Source organism: Carassius carassius, chromosome 24, assembly GCF_963082965.1.
Source record: "Carassius carassius chromosome 24, fCarCar2.1, whole genome shotgun sequence".
NCBI classification, from domain to species: Eukaryota; Metazoa; Chordata; class Actinopteri; order Cypriniformes; family Cyprinidae; genus Carassius; species Carassius carassius.
In genome coordinates, this window is record NC_081778.1 from 24,658,705 (window position 1) to 24,671,714 (window position 13,010).

The 13,010-nt window shown below is 37.3% G+C and overlaps 1 protein-coding gene across 10 annotated transcripts in view; it reads right to left on the bottom strand.

The window, feature by feature from the left end:
- Positions 1–13,010, bottom strand: part of LOC132103269 (adhesion G protein-coupled receptor B1-like) — an 88,879-nt gene that overhangs the window by 49,331 nt on the left and 26,538 nt on the right. For all 10 annotated transcript variants that reach the window (XM_059508228.1, XM_059508224.1, XM_059508230.1 and 7 more), the window contains exon 2: positions 8,799–9,730. In XM_059508228.1, the coding sequence (XP_059364211.1) occupies positions 8,799–9,510 (712 nt within the window). In that variant the 5' untranslated portion in view covers positions 9,511–9,730. The remainder of the gene's footprint in view (positions 1–8,798; positions 9,731–13,010) is intronic.

Here is a 13,010-nt window from a genome sequence, read left to right on the forward strand (position 1 = left end):
AATAATAATAATAATAATAAATCATTTAATGGACTTTTCATTCATCTTACAATAACAAGTCTGTTATCATCCCAGCAAATTTGAAAGGGTGTTTGCACTTCATATATTTCAATGATAAAAACTGGTTTAATTGTTTTAAATACAGTGAAATAATGTTTTGTCCCCATACACTTACATTTATAGATAAAGCATTTATCATTACATTAGAATCATCATGTTTATGAAAATTATTTAAATGTTTTGTTGTTGTTGTTGTTTTTTTTTTTTTGTTATTCTCAATACAATGTGGTTTCTAGAAAAACAGTATGCAGGGATTGGACCATTTTTTTTCCAAACGATAAGACACAAATACCAAATAATATTCAAATGCTGCAGCAAAAAGTTAGTCTAATTGATTTCTTAAAACTGGCAACTATTCATTGACAAAAATGAAGGCAGAAGTTGGTGACGCTACTTTTCAGAGCCAGATGTGATTATATATCTATTAATCTCAATGAAAATAAAATTATTTATGTTTTTATTTTCGAATAATATACACATACAGTACTAAACATAATTTTTTACTTATTTCACAAAAACAGCACCTATGTATCATCCAAGGCTCTTAGTGTATTTGGGAAATGACACAAAACAAGTGTAACACAATTAAACAGTTTGTTCTCTTGCTTCTTCTTTGGTGAAATTTGTCCCATTCTCTCTCTTTGGCCCATTGAAGATCACTGGGCCTGGTTCTTTTTCTCTCTCATTGGTTCATCCTGGTGATTGTGATTCCTGTTTAGTGCTGATCACTACTTCTGCTTTTTCTTTCAATAGTCACACAATGACAAAAACAGTGACTTCTCATCAGCGGAGTGCATACGTTACAGGATTACAGCCTGTGTCAGATGAGGAGCTCAGAGTCTACACTGTTTACTGATGAGCAAGCAGATAAACAGATCAAAAGTACGAGAGAGATATGAATAGGTGTTTGGTCAAATGTTCTTTTGTTGCAGGTGCGGGTCAGAGAAGTCGACATTTCAATTCTGAAGATGGATGCCTCTCCTCGACAGGAACAAAAGGGGAAAAATCTAGCTTGAATCAAAAACACCTTCACTTAAAGGATTAGATGGGCCTCCCACTTTTCACAGGCTCACAGATGAGTGGAAAAATAACAGGCTTTTTTATTTTCCTCTTGCACATCAATCTTCAGCAGAGAAACATCTGCACATAAGACCGAAAGGACGTGGGTGCACATGTGAAAACACACACAAACATACACATGAACACGCAGTCTCACCCTCACTTTCAGGCACTTTCAGATCTTGGATCAGTGACCACCAAAATGGATGATCACACTGCTGCCGAACTACCCGGAATGGCATCAAACTATCCGAAACTCAATTACAAAGACAATTACAGAAAATAAGTAAATTTTTAAATGCTAAGAAGCAAGAAAGCACCCTGTCTAATAATAAATAAGCTGTATATAAAATTGTAATTATGGTAATTTTGATTGCATATATTTACTATATATTGAGGTTGGTTAAAAGACAAATAATGAATAATAGCATAAACATTCCACCAGTCAACTGTGAGAAATTGTTTTACTTAAAAATGCTATTTATGAATGATTTACTTCGTGAATTTCAGTGGGTATATCTAGTAAACAAGCCATGTCATTGCAGCAAGATCATTTAATTGAATTCTCCAAACTGGCAACTGCCTACTGATAAAAATGCATGCAGACTTTTAACAATGATAGTATTCAAAGCCAGATGTTATGAGATGGTATGACATGGAATGAAAAGTCTACTATTATTTACTATTTCAAATTAAACACAATACAGTATATGTCATTATGGTATATGGGATTTAAGGTGGCAATCTAAAATCGTAAAAGGCTTTTGACAAAATGAATATGAATACCACTACTCTGAATGACAAAACTAAATCAGAGATGTCTACTTTGCAATTGCCTAATGTAATGTGCCTTTAGTTGATGAATGCCTCTTTTCTAATTTTGACATGAGGCACAGCTTCTGACTATAAAATAAAATAATTGTATAAATATCATAAATGGCTTGCTATGAATTTAATTTGTTATATATTGAACTTTTGACATAGCAATAAAACAAGCTAATTTCTAGCCTGTGGCTTAAAAACTGAAATAATCTTTTATTTTTCTTTACATGCATTAAGCATATAAAATGTCTTTCAGTTTTATCAAATTTTTCATTTTTATTTCATTTATATATACAATTATATAATTTAAATAATATAAACTGATGAACACCTGAAGCTACTTCCGAATGCTCCACTTGTGGAATATCAGAGACTGAATGTCTAGTAAACAAGCCCTTTTTTTTTACTGCAGCATTTACATTTTCATATGTTAGACAGATTTAAGAAGAAGGGAGAAAGAGTAAGAGAGAAGAAGAGAATATTCATTAGCCTTCATGTGGTTATTAATCTTGGTTAAAACAGTCCTCAGATTGGGAATTGACAGTGTTCATTCTGAGAGTCTCACTCTGATCTAATGTTCCTATGGAAACCAATTTGGTGGCACATGTATGTTGCAGAGCCTTAGGTGCATTAGACATTCATGCCCATCTGTGGTGCCTCTCAAAAGCATGAGGCGTTATCAGACAAATAACCCCTAATCCCCCTAATCAAACCATTCACCGGTCCCCTCTCAATCTCTTCTGCTTGCTTTCACTGGGTCAATCTCAGCATGTTAGAAGAGATTTTCTATCTTTTATAGATTCTATTTTGTATGGACTGTGAGTTAGATGTGACTCTAGAGATGTGAGAGGGGGTAATCATGGTCAGGGAGCTCTTTACAGCACAGTTGTGTTTCGCTCTCCATCAAAGACACACACATACACACACTCACAAACAAAACAGGTCTATCTGCAGGAGCATGTGTTCACTAATAAGCAGTTCCCCATGATTTTTAAAGCTTACCCACCAATCTGAGATGTGTGTATGTTTGTGTCAGCATTTTGATATCACAGTTTAGATCCTAGATAATACTTGTTCTTTATATATTAGGAGGATAGTCCACCCAAAAAATAAAATTCTAATGCTGGCAAATGACCATGGCATAAATAATTAACGGCTAGCTGTGCATTAAACGATTTGAATGTACCTCTTTGAGGCAACCACCCTCTGCTGCATGTTGGGCATTTAAATTGTTTAATGCACAGCTAGCTGTTGATTATCCCCTGCGCATTTGACTGGAATGATAAAAATGGGTAATTTTCGATAGTTACAACTAGGAATGTGCGGTATACCGGTACTGGAAACATACCAGTATCTGTTATATTTAAAACGGTACGATATCTTAATTTTGCTCAATTCGGTATTTCATGCGCTGCGGTTCAGAAGTTTACCTGTAGGTGGCAGATCTTCCCAAATTGTTGCAAAACCGGTAAACCTAAAGAACAACGCCATGTATCAAACAGATGAAACTCTATTAACGCACCCAAAACTAATAAATACAGAGAACAGTAGAACTGAAATATGGCATTACTTTGCATACAAAGTATGATAAAGGTGAACGAACTGACCACAGGATTCAACACACCAAATCTTGCTAAGCATTTGTCGCGTGCTCATCCTAATCTTTTCCGAGAATAAAGCGATCAACAGGTAAGTGCGTCATTCATAAATTCAGACTTAATTTGACCTTTTATTCACAACTGATCCACGCACGTTACATAAGATATGACGCAGTAGACACGAAAGCTCAAACATGTGCGATAGAACCAGTGACATTTTGGTCACATATTTGCACTTGCATTTCAAACAGTCAAATATTAATTTAATTTGAATGAAACGAGTTGATTCAAATGAACAGTTTTGCTATATTAACCTATGCTAAGCTAAGCTAAAAGTGCTACCACCAGACCCGGAGATTGGATGAATGGATAAAAAATGGTAAAACTCTGTTTAACTCTAGGAGAGTTGGAAAATGAGCCTATTTATAAAAATAAAAAAAAGTGGAGTATTGATTCAAATGAACAGTTTTGCTATATTAATTTAAGTATCAATAATATGTTTTTCCCACATTGTCGACCGCTAACATGAAGCAGGTGAGAGAGAGAGAGAGAGAGAGAGAGAGAGAGAGAGAGAGAGAGAGAGAGAGAGAGAGATTTATCTTTATCTGAGTCTGAAATCTGAAGGAGTGAGAAATAATAATATGATTTTGAATATTACTTTGACTGTTAGAATTAAGTATTGATACCATGGTATTACTTTCTGGTATCATACCGAAGCCAAAACTTGTTAGATGTAGCATTCTTGCATTGCATTGCATTGCATGAAGCACCTCTCTGGGGAATTCTAAAGATTTATCAATGTGTGGTATCATTGTAAATAGTGATGGTAAAACTGAAACAGCTGAAGTAAAGTAAACAAAAGAACACTGATATTCTCTTGAACAACAATATAACACCCTCTTGGAACAAACACCACCAAAAATCTCTGATTGAAAGTCTGCATGAAATAGTGATGAACCCCTACAGCAAGGCAGATGTTTGACAAATTCCCCCCAGCCCCATCCCTTGTGTGTGTTTATGATGGACTAGTACAGTCTCACAGCTAACATACGTTCTGAAAACACATATACACACCTTAATGCACACCCAACCTGGGGCATTTTTTATTATTAAGCATAGAGGCAGTAAAACTGCTTAATTAAAACATGAATATTTTATGAGGTCTGGAGAGCTGTGGAGGGGCAATGAGCTAGCACTGGCAACAGTAGGAGAACGAGAGCGAGAGAGAGGAAAAGGTACAGATCCATCCATCTAGTAGAGATAAGTACTGTGCTTATCCTTCTCAGAGCAGTGGGAGCAGTTTTATAAGCTGTACGCTAAAAACGTGTATGCCCCTGGTGGTTAAACATGTTCATAACACACACACCACACGCAGTGACAGAGGGCTGCCCGCACAACCATTTTCAGCCAACCACAATGAAACGGCTCAGCATGAAATGGCTCACTGGCGTGAGGGACTGTGTGTGTGAGAAACAGAGACAAGAGACATGACTACAACAAAACAGTGCTAAGTTAAATCTTGTTATTATGCCTAAAGATGAAGAACTGATAACTAAGGGGGCAGTCAATTTAAATTCCTTAGTTTAGCAACATCACAGCCAAGCTATTATCGGCTCCACTCTCAATTTAAAGTGCCTCACTAAGAAATAACAAGTATATGCTTTCATCTAGCTTAACCAAAGCTCTCTGAGAAACATTGGTCCCTAATGGCGAGAAAGTGCAAGTCATGAAGACAATATTTTCTACTGTCATCACCTCACACCTGAAATTCTCTCCCCTCTTTTTCTCACTCAACTCTTTTTCCATTCTGTCTCTCAAATCCAGACCATAATCTGTCGCTGCTCTGAGCTGCCAGAGATGAATCTACTCATCTCCCATGATGCCTTGCCTCTGAGCAATGGGTCACATTCACACAATAGACACGCCTTTATCATTTTAAGATGGAATGCACTCTCCCTCCTTCCTGTGTCCCTCTATTTAACTCTCCACTTTCCCTCTTAAGAATTTAAGGGAGGTTGGCCCTTTCCACCTACAGGAGATGTGGGAGGAAGCACACCTCCAAATTGTCCACACATAAAATGGACAGCATGTCATTTAGACTGAGCTAGGTATGTCTGCAGAGCGATAGGTCTTGGAGAGTAGCATTGAAATGATGCAAAGCCTGTCTTTCAAAAGTCATCTATTGAGGATGGGCCACTGGCTGCTGAACTTTTTATATTAACTGATCTTGTTCCTCCTTTTTTTATGCCTTGCAATCTTAAATGTTTGGTTTTCTGTTATGCATTCTACATTGTATACATTGCAAATTGTGCTTATTTGTCTCCCAAGGTAATGTTTTCAAGCTGGCTAAAACAGATGAAGTTTTGTTGAATTTGAAAAATTCATTAGCGATTATCTTGGAAGCATAAGTAAGAATATTTAGTTGAAAACCAGAGACCAGTCTGTCATGTTTTCCATCGGATGCCATAATTTTGATTTAAATGTTATTTATGAATGTATGTAGTGACATTATAACTGTATTATTTTAACACCTAATTTAATGAGAAATATAAATATTTCTAGCAAATATATACCATTCAAAAGTTTGGAGCCCATAAGAATTCCAAACAACTATATTGTTATTGCAAACAAACAAATAAATAAATTAATGTATTGATTTTTGAAAGAAGTCTCTTATGCTCACTAGGCTGCATTTAATTTATGAAGAACACAGTAAAAACAGTAATATTGATAAATATTGTTACCATTTAAATAAGCATTTTCTTTTATAATGCATTTTAAAATGTAATTTATTCCTGTGATGGCAAATCTGAAATTCCAGGAGCCATTACTGCAGTCTTCAGTGTCACATGATCCTTCTGAAATCTGTGGCCAGTAAAAATTTGACAAATTTCTAGTAAGAAGCTTCCTTCTACATATTCTCTATTATTTGATTATTATGTTCTATAAGAATTTGTACATTATCACCAAAATATACAAAATTATTTAATTTATATATTATATGGCGAGAAAGTGCAAGTCATGAAGACAATATTTTCTACTGTCATCACCTCACACCTGAAATTCTCTCCCCTCTTTTTCTCACTCAACTCTTTTTCCATTCTGTCTCTCAAATCCAGACCATAATCTGTCGCTGCTCTGAGCTGCCAGAGATGAATCTACTCATCTCCCATGATGCCTCGCCTCTGAGCAATGGGTCACATTCACACAATAGACACGCCTTTATCATTTTAAGATGGAATGCACTCTCCCTCCTTCCTGTGTCCCTCTATTTAACTCTCCACTTTCCCTTTTAAGAATTTAAGGGAGGTTGGCCCTTTTCCACCTACAGGAGATGTGGGAGGAAGCACACCTCCAAATTGTCCACACATAAAATGGACAGCATGTCATTTAGACTGAGCTAGGTATGTCTGCAGAGCGATAGGTCTTGGAGAGTAGCATTGAAATGATGCAAAGCCTGTCTTTCAAAAGTCATCTATTGAGGATGGGCCACTGGCTGCTGAACTTTTTATATTAACTGATCTTGTTCCTCCTTTTTTTATGCCTTGCAATCTTAAATGTTTGGTTTTCTGTTATGCATTCTACATTGTATACATTGCAAATTGTGCTTATTTGTCTCCCAAGGTAATGTTTTCAAGCTGGCTAAAACAGATGAAGTTTTGTTGAATTTGAAAAATTCATTAGCGATTATCTTGGAAGCATAAGTAAGAATATTTAGTTGAAAACCAGACACCAGTCTGTCATGTTTTCCATCGGATGCCATAATTTTGATTTAAATGTTATTTATGAATGTATGTAGTGACATTATAACTGTATTATTTTAACACCTAATTTAATGAGAAATATAAATATTTCTAGCAAATATATACCATTCAAAAGTTTGGAGCCCATAAGAATTCCAAACAACTATATTGTTATTGCAAACAAACAAATAAATAAATTAATGTATTGATTTTTGAAAGAAGTCTCTTATGCTCACTAGGCTGCATTTAATTTATGAAGAACACAGTAAAAACAGTAATATTGATAAATATTGTTACCATTTAAATAAGCATTTTCTTTTATAATGCATTTTAAAATGTAATTTATTCCTGTGATGGCAAATCTGAAATTCCAGGAGCCATTACTGCAGTCTTCAGTGTCACATGATCCTTCTGAAATCTGTGGCCAGTAAAAATTTGACAAATTTCTAGTAAGAAGCTTCCTTCTACATATTCTCTATTATTTGATTATTATGTTCTATAAGAATTTGTACATTATCACCAAAATATACAAAATTATTTAATTATACATATTCTGTTAAAACGGGCCCTCATCACTTGGTTCAGCTGTATAACGATCACACATATTATTAATTACACACATTAAGTGCTCTTTTACAGATAGTTCTGAAAACTGTGAGTTGTGGATTCGTCACCCCCTTGTGTTTTTAGAAAAAAGGTGAAGTGGCGACCCATACTCTGAATTATTTATTCCATCCAAGTGGATATGCACAGTAGTGAACACACACAACCGGAGAAGCAGCTATATTGCTGTGGTGCCTGGGGAGCAGTTGAGGGTTCAGTGCCTTGTTCAAGAGTCTCACCTCAGTCATGATGGTCATTCTCTCCCCTCACCTACAATCCCTACCGGACCTGAGACTCGAACCCACAACCTTCGGGTTACAAGTCAAATTATCTAACCATTAGGCCACAGATGCCCCCATAACAAACAGGAAAAAGTAAGACATACAAGAAAGGGAAGACAAAAGTACACAGAAAGGTCACAGTGCAATGGGGTGAGTAATTTTCCAGTCCAATGGTTGCAGCCTCTCCTAGGGGTTGAGTTTCTGTACTACATCAACTTATGGAGATCACATCACAGCTCTGAACTCAGTAACCGGACTAATTCCCTTCCTAATAATCAATCTCCAAGCGCATCACCACCGCTATCCAGTGTCACTCGCAGAGCATGTCTGCCGCATCAACTCTCCCACGGGCCGATCCAATATCCCTATCTGAACCCTCACAGGATCACACATGGTGCCAAGAAGCCAAGGTCACCCAGCTAGGAGACATCAGCTGAAACCCAAAACCTTCTCTTTTTTAAACTCCGTCAGTTCTCTCAAGACTCTTGTTTCTTCAGCTCTGATTGTTCTGTTGCTTTACTACTTAATATGACAAGCTACCAAACCCACAGTGGTAACAGAAAACAACATTTTTTAATTCAGGAACCACTGAACCATGCTGAATTATAACTGGACAAAAACTGTTAGCTTACCAGTAGTGTCAGCTGTTCCTTCTTTCACAACAGGGATGCAGTTCTCCAAGTAGACCCCATCCTGGTAGCATCCACTGGTGTCTTTGTCCAGCGGGGGCTGGTCCCAACATTGGCATGGTGTCTGCATTATGCCACAGGGCCGACTGGAGGTACTGTAGGTCAGGCAGTCCTCTAACCATTGGCACAGCATTTGACAGGCAGCCATGCTGGGGTTACGCTTTCCAACCACAAGATACTCCACCTTAAATTCCCCATCACCATTCCTGGACCCAGCACCCTCTCTGGGCAGCCCTTTCCGGATCTGTAGGAATTGTTTTCCAGCTTCCAGGAAGGCAACTTGGGTAGAGGCATCACATAGCTTCACCACCTCGTCGAAGCTCTCCATCCCGAGAAAGGTTCGTGTCGTCTCCAAGAAAGAATCAAACTGGAAGGTCCGGTGCTGTCGGGGAATGCAGTCTCTGGTCGGTTTTGTGACCTTGATGAAGATGGTGTACCGCCGTGGGTCGGGGTTCTGCAGGGTCCAGGAGCAGGGTGTGCCGGGAAATACAGAGGACGAGAGGAAAAATCCAAAGAACCGGCTCTGGACAAGTGTGGAGCAGATGTCAGACTCCGGACCAGAATGGGCAGCATTGAGCATGTCCAGCCACAACAGTTGGAGAAGAGGGAAAAGCAGGACCAGCAATGAACAATTCCGTAAGAATTTTGATATCATGGCTGTAAACGGCAGAACAGTGTACAGAAAAGTGGGAGGCTGAAGATAACTCTTCTTGGTTACCTTTTATTGTTAATGTAAGATCAATAGCCTCGTTTTGTTAACTACCAGTATTCTCTGTTGTTTGCAGAACCATCTGAACCAACAGCTCAGGATGAGAGAGAACTTTGGCTCAATGATCCAGTTTGCCGTCCATGATGCCAGACGCCCTCAGAGAGATCTGCAGGATTAGAGAAGACAGAAAAAAAGTTGTATCAGCCAGATGGGAAAACAACAGCAATTATCTATTGACCAGATAAAAGTGACGATAATAACTTTAAAAGTGTGTAGACACCGGCACGGCTGACTTTGGTACTTAGAAATTACCACACTGGGCTATATAGATTGAGAAGTGCTGCACCTGTGCTTCACATTCAAAAATAACTCTTTATTCCATGTGAAGAAGTCACTTTCTTCAAAAATGTCACCCGCAATCTTGTATTTTATCAGTGAGCTCAATAATTTGTCCAATTATGGGGCAATCAATTACAAAAATATGAACACCTGCTGTCATTCATTATTTCCAGTGCATTTGCTTCATGCCAAAATGATCAATAGCCTCAACCCTCTGCGAATCATTAGGCTAAAAGTGGCTGTATCATCTCTCAGATGGGCCTGATTGTCGTTTTCCCTGACAGTTCAGTGTATCGTAGTTTTACAGCACTTAAAGATAAGAAATATGTGAGGTCACGTGCAAGAGCAGTAGACAGACATCTTGGAGACTATTCTGATGTATCTGCAACAATTCCATGTCCCATTAGTCACTTTACAAAGTGAGCGTCCCGGCACCAGGCTCACCCTGAGAGCCATATACCATACACAAAGATACCATGCAGATTTTATTCTAGGTTAATCATCCTTATCTAAAGGCATTAGCTTTGTTCCTCATATTCGTGCTAAGAAATGAGATGAACCCAGACAGGGGAAAAAAGTGCACTGAGTCATATAGGTTCTAAATACGCCTATGGTGGATTTTGGAAATGGATTAATAAAAACCTGATGCTTCATTCACATGAAGTGATGTTATATTTATAATAATCATTACTACTTTAATGTGTAATGAATCTGTTCAGCAATCTTAGTACGCTCCTTCCTCTTGGTATTGTTAATAAATATAGGAGTCGCTATCGGCGTATATTGCAGGGTATTGTTGGAGATTAGGAGTTTCCACAAAGATACCGGATAATGCTGTTATGAATGTGTGTGGGTGAGATCAATGTGTGTGTCTATGAGAGTGTGCATTCTCTAGAAAAATAATGAAACGAACAGATGCATGAGTATGTTTGTATTTCAACCACAGTACTGAATGCAGTTTTGTGAATGTGCAAGAGTCAGTGTTAATTTTTGCACCCTATTTTGTTTTAATCATACATTTTGTCTTTTGATGAAAATGTCATTTAAGTCAGTATTTTTTCATGCTATATTAAGCAATCTTAGTCCATTTTACTTTGACTGAAATGGCATATAATTTTAGTCCACTAAAATAGTTTTGAATAAGCTAAAATACCCGCAATGCGGTTCATTTAGCCATGTTCAGCTCTTGCAGCCCAGGCAGGGCAATCACAACCATTCAATGATTGGATTTAAAATGTTCTTCTCTTAAAACGTACTTTGTGCATTGTTCTTATCTTGCAGCATGATGCTATTATTTATATACAATACTGTACATTGTTTTATGAAAACCCAGTAATTATTAATATTCATTCAAATTTCACAAACCTGTTTCATAAACATTTCATATTACATGAATAATGTTAATTTGCTGTTAAGTAATTGAGTCAGATTCCGTAATCATTATGGGGTGCATTTTCCAAAAGCATTGTTAGCTAACTATATGGTTGCAAGTTCCATTGAACTCCAGTGGTAATGCACCCCTGATTGATTCGGTAAGGTCATTCAGTGAAACATTTGTCAGACTGTTTCAAGGCAGTCAATCTTTAAAACAGTGATTCATATTTTTGATCGATTCTTTAAAAGAATCAAGTAATTTGCTTGTGGTTAATAGGAGTAATTTGTTTTTCAATCTGACTATATGAGAACTCACAGATGTTTTTTTTTTTCTTTTTTCTCAACATTATTTCACATTGCACATTATTTTTTATCTCATCACATTCAGATCAGACTGCATGCATTCAACAGTGGCACAGCGATGCAGAAAAAACAAACAAACAAAAAACATTTTGATCAATAATTTCTTACATGAGATTAACTAAAGTAACAAAACTAACCCAACCTTAACCTCTCTCGCTACAGACTGTATCCTGGAGTCCTAGTGGCACAGCCTGGGGTGAAAAGCAGACCAGAATACATGGATGCAGCTGACTGCACAGGTGGTTTCCTTTTTTATGGGCAGATAATATAAAAAAAAGCTTCAATTGATCTCAGTATGACCTCAATAATTGCCTTACACACACACACTTAGTCTTTAAGTGAAAGTGTGGGCGTTTTTTGAACAGAATAAACATTGCTTTTCAAGCCAGTGGTATCCGTAATGAAGCTGGAGGTTGTAATCATCTAATCTGTGTCTTAACTTAGCCTTGACATTAACTGGGACATTCTCAAGGCTGAACCTCATGAAACACCTTTACTGATGCAGGGATGATCACTTGTCCATTCTATTCTGCCCAAAGAAATGTAGATATCCCAGCATGCACTTGATATGGTCTGTGAGTGTCCCACAGTGGCCAGCTCATTACAGACATGTCTTGTTTATTGATCAGCAGCAGCATCGACTAACTGAAAACTGCTATTCAGTTAATTGGGCCCTCGCTTTGCACACTATATGTCACTATAGAAGAATAGAAAAGTTATAAAAATGTACACTTTGGGTGAAAAATAATGCACTTGAGCCAGGTGAGAAAACAGATAAGTATGGCTAGTTTAGCTTTATCACAAAATATTATTTTTCTTTCTTTCTTTCTTTTTTTTTTGGTTGAACTATCCCTGTTAGTCATTGATATTCACAAACGAAACCATTTCCTAATCCGTCACTCTCACATGTGCATCAAGTGTGTCGAGATCAGTTCTGTGCTGTCAAGGCATTATGAAAACATTGACTGCTTCTCACATACCGTGAACAGCCTCAGATTTTGAATATGTCGAAAAAATTGCTCAAGCAGAAAGGGCACACATACCATCACTGAGAGAAGAGAAAGAGGGAAGAAAAAGAGAGATGTATAGAAAATACAGGTATTATACCAGAAAATACAGGATTATGCCATGATTAAAAGGGCCATGATGGGGCCTACTTTCCACATTCATTGAAAATAAGCCATTAAAGTAATTTTTCCAGTCTGTCAGAAAAGGAAAACCACCTTCGTTCAATTAAGCTTCTGACCTGTTAATTTGTGTTGATGTGCCATTTCATTATTCTTTTTAATGTCTGTCAGGAACGGGATATAATCATAGGATGTCACTGGAAATGGTGTTTAAAGTATTGCTGTTAGTTTGGTGAAAACATT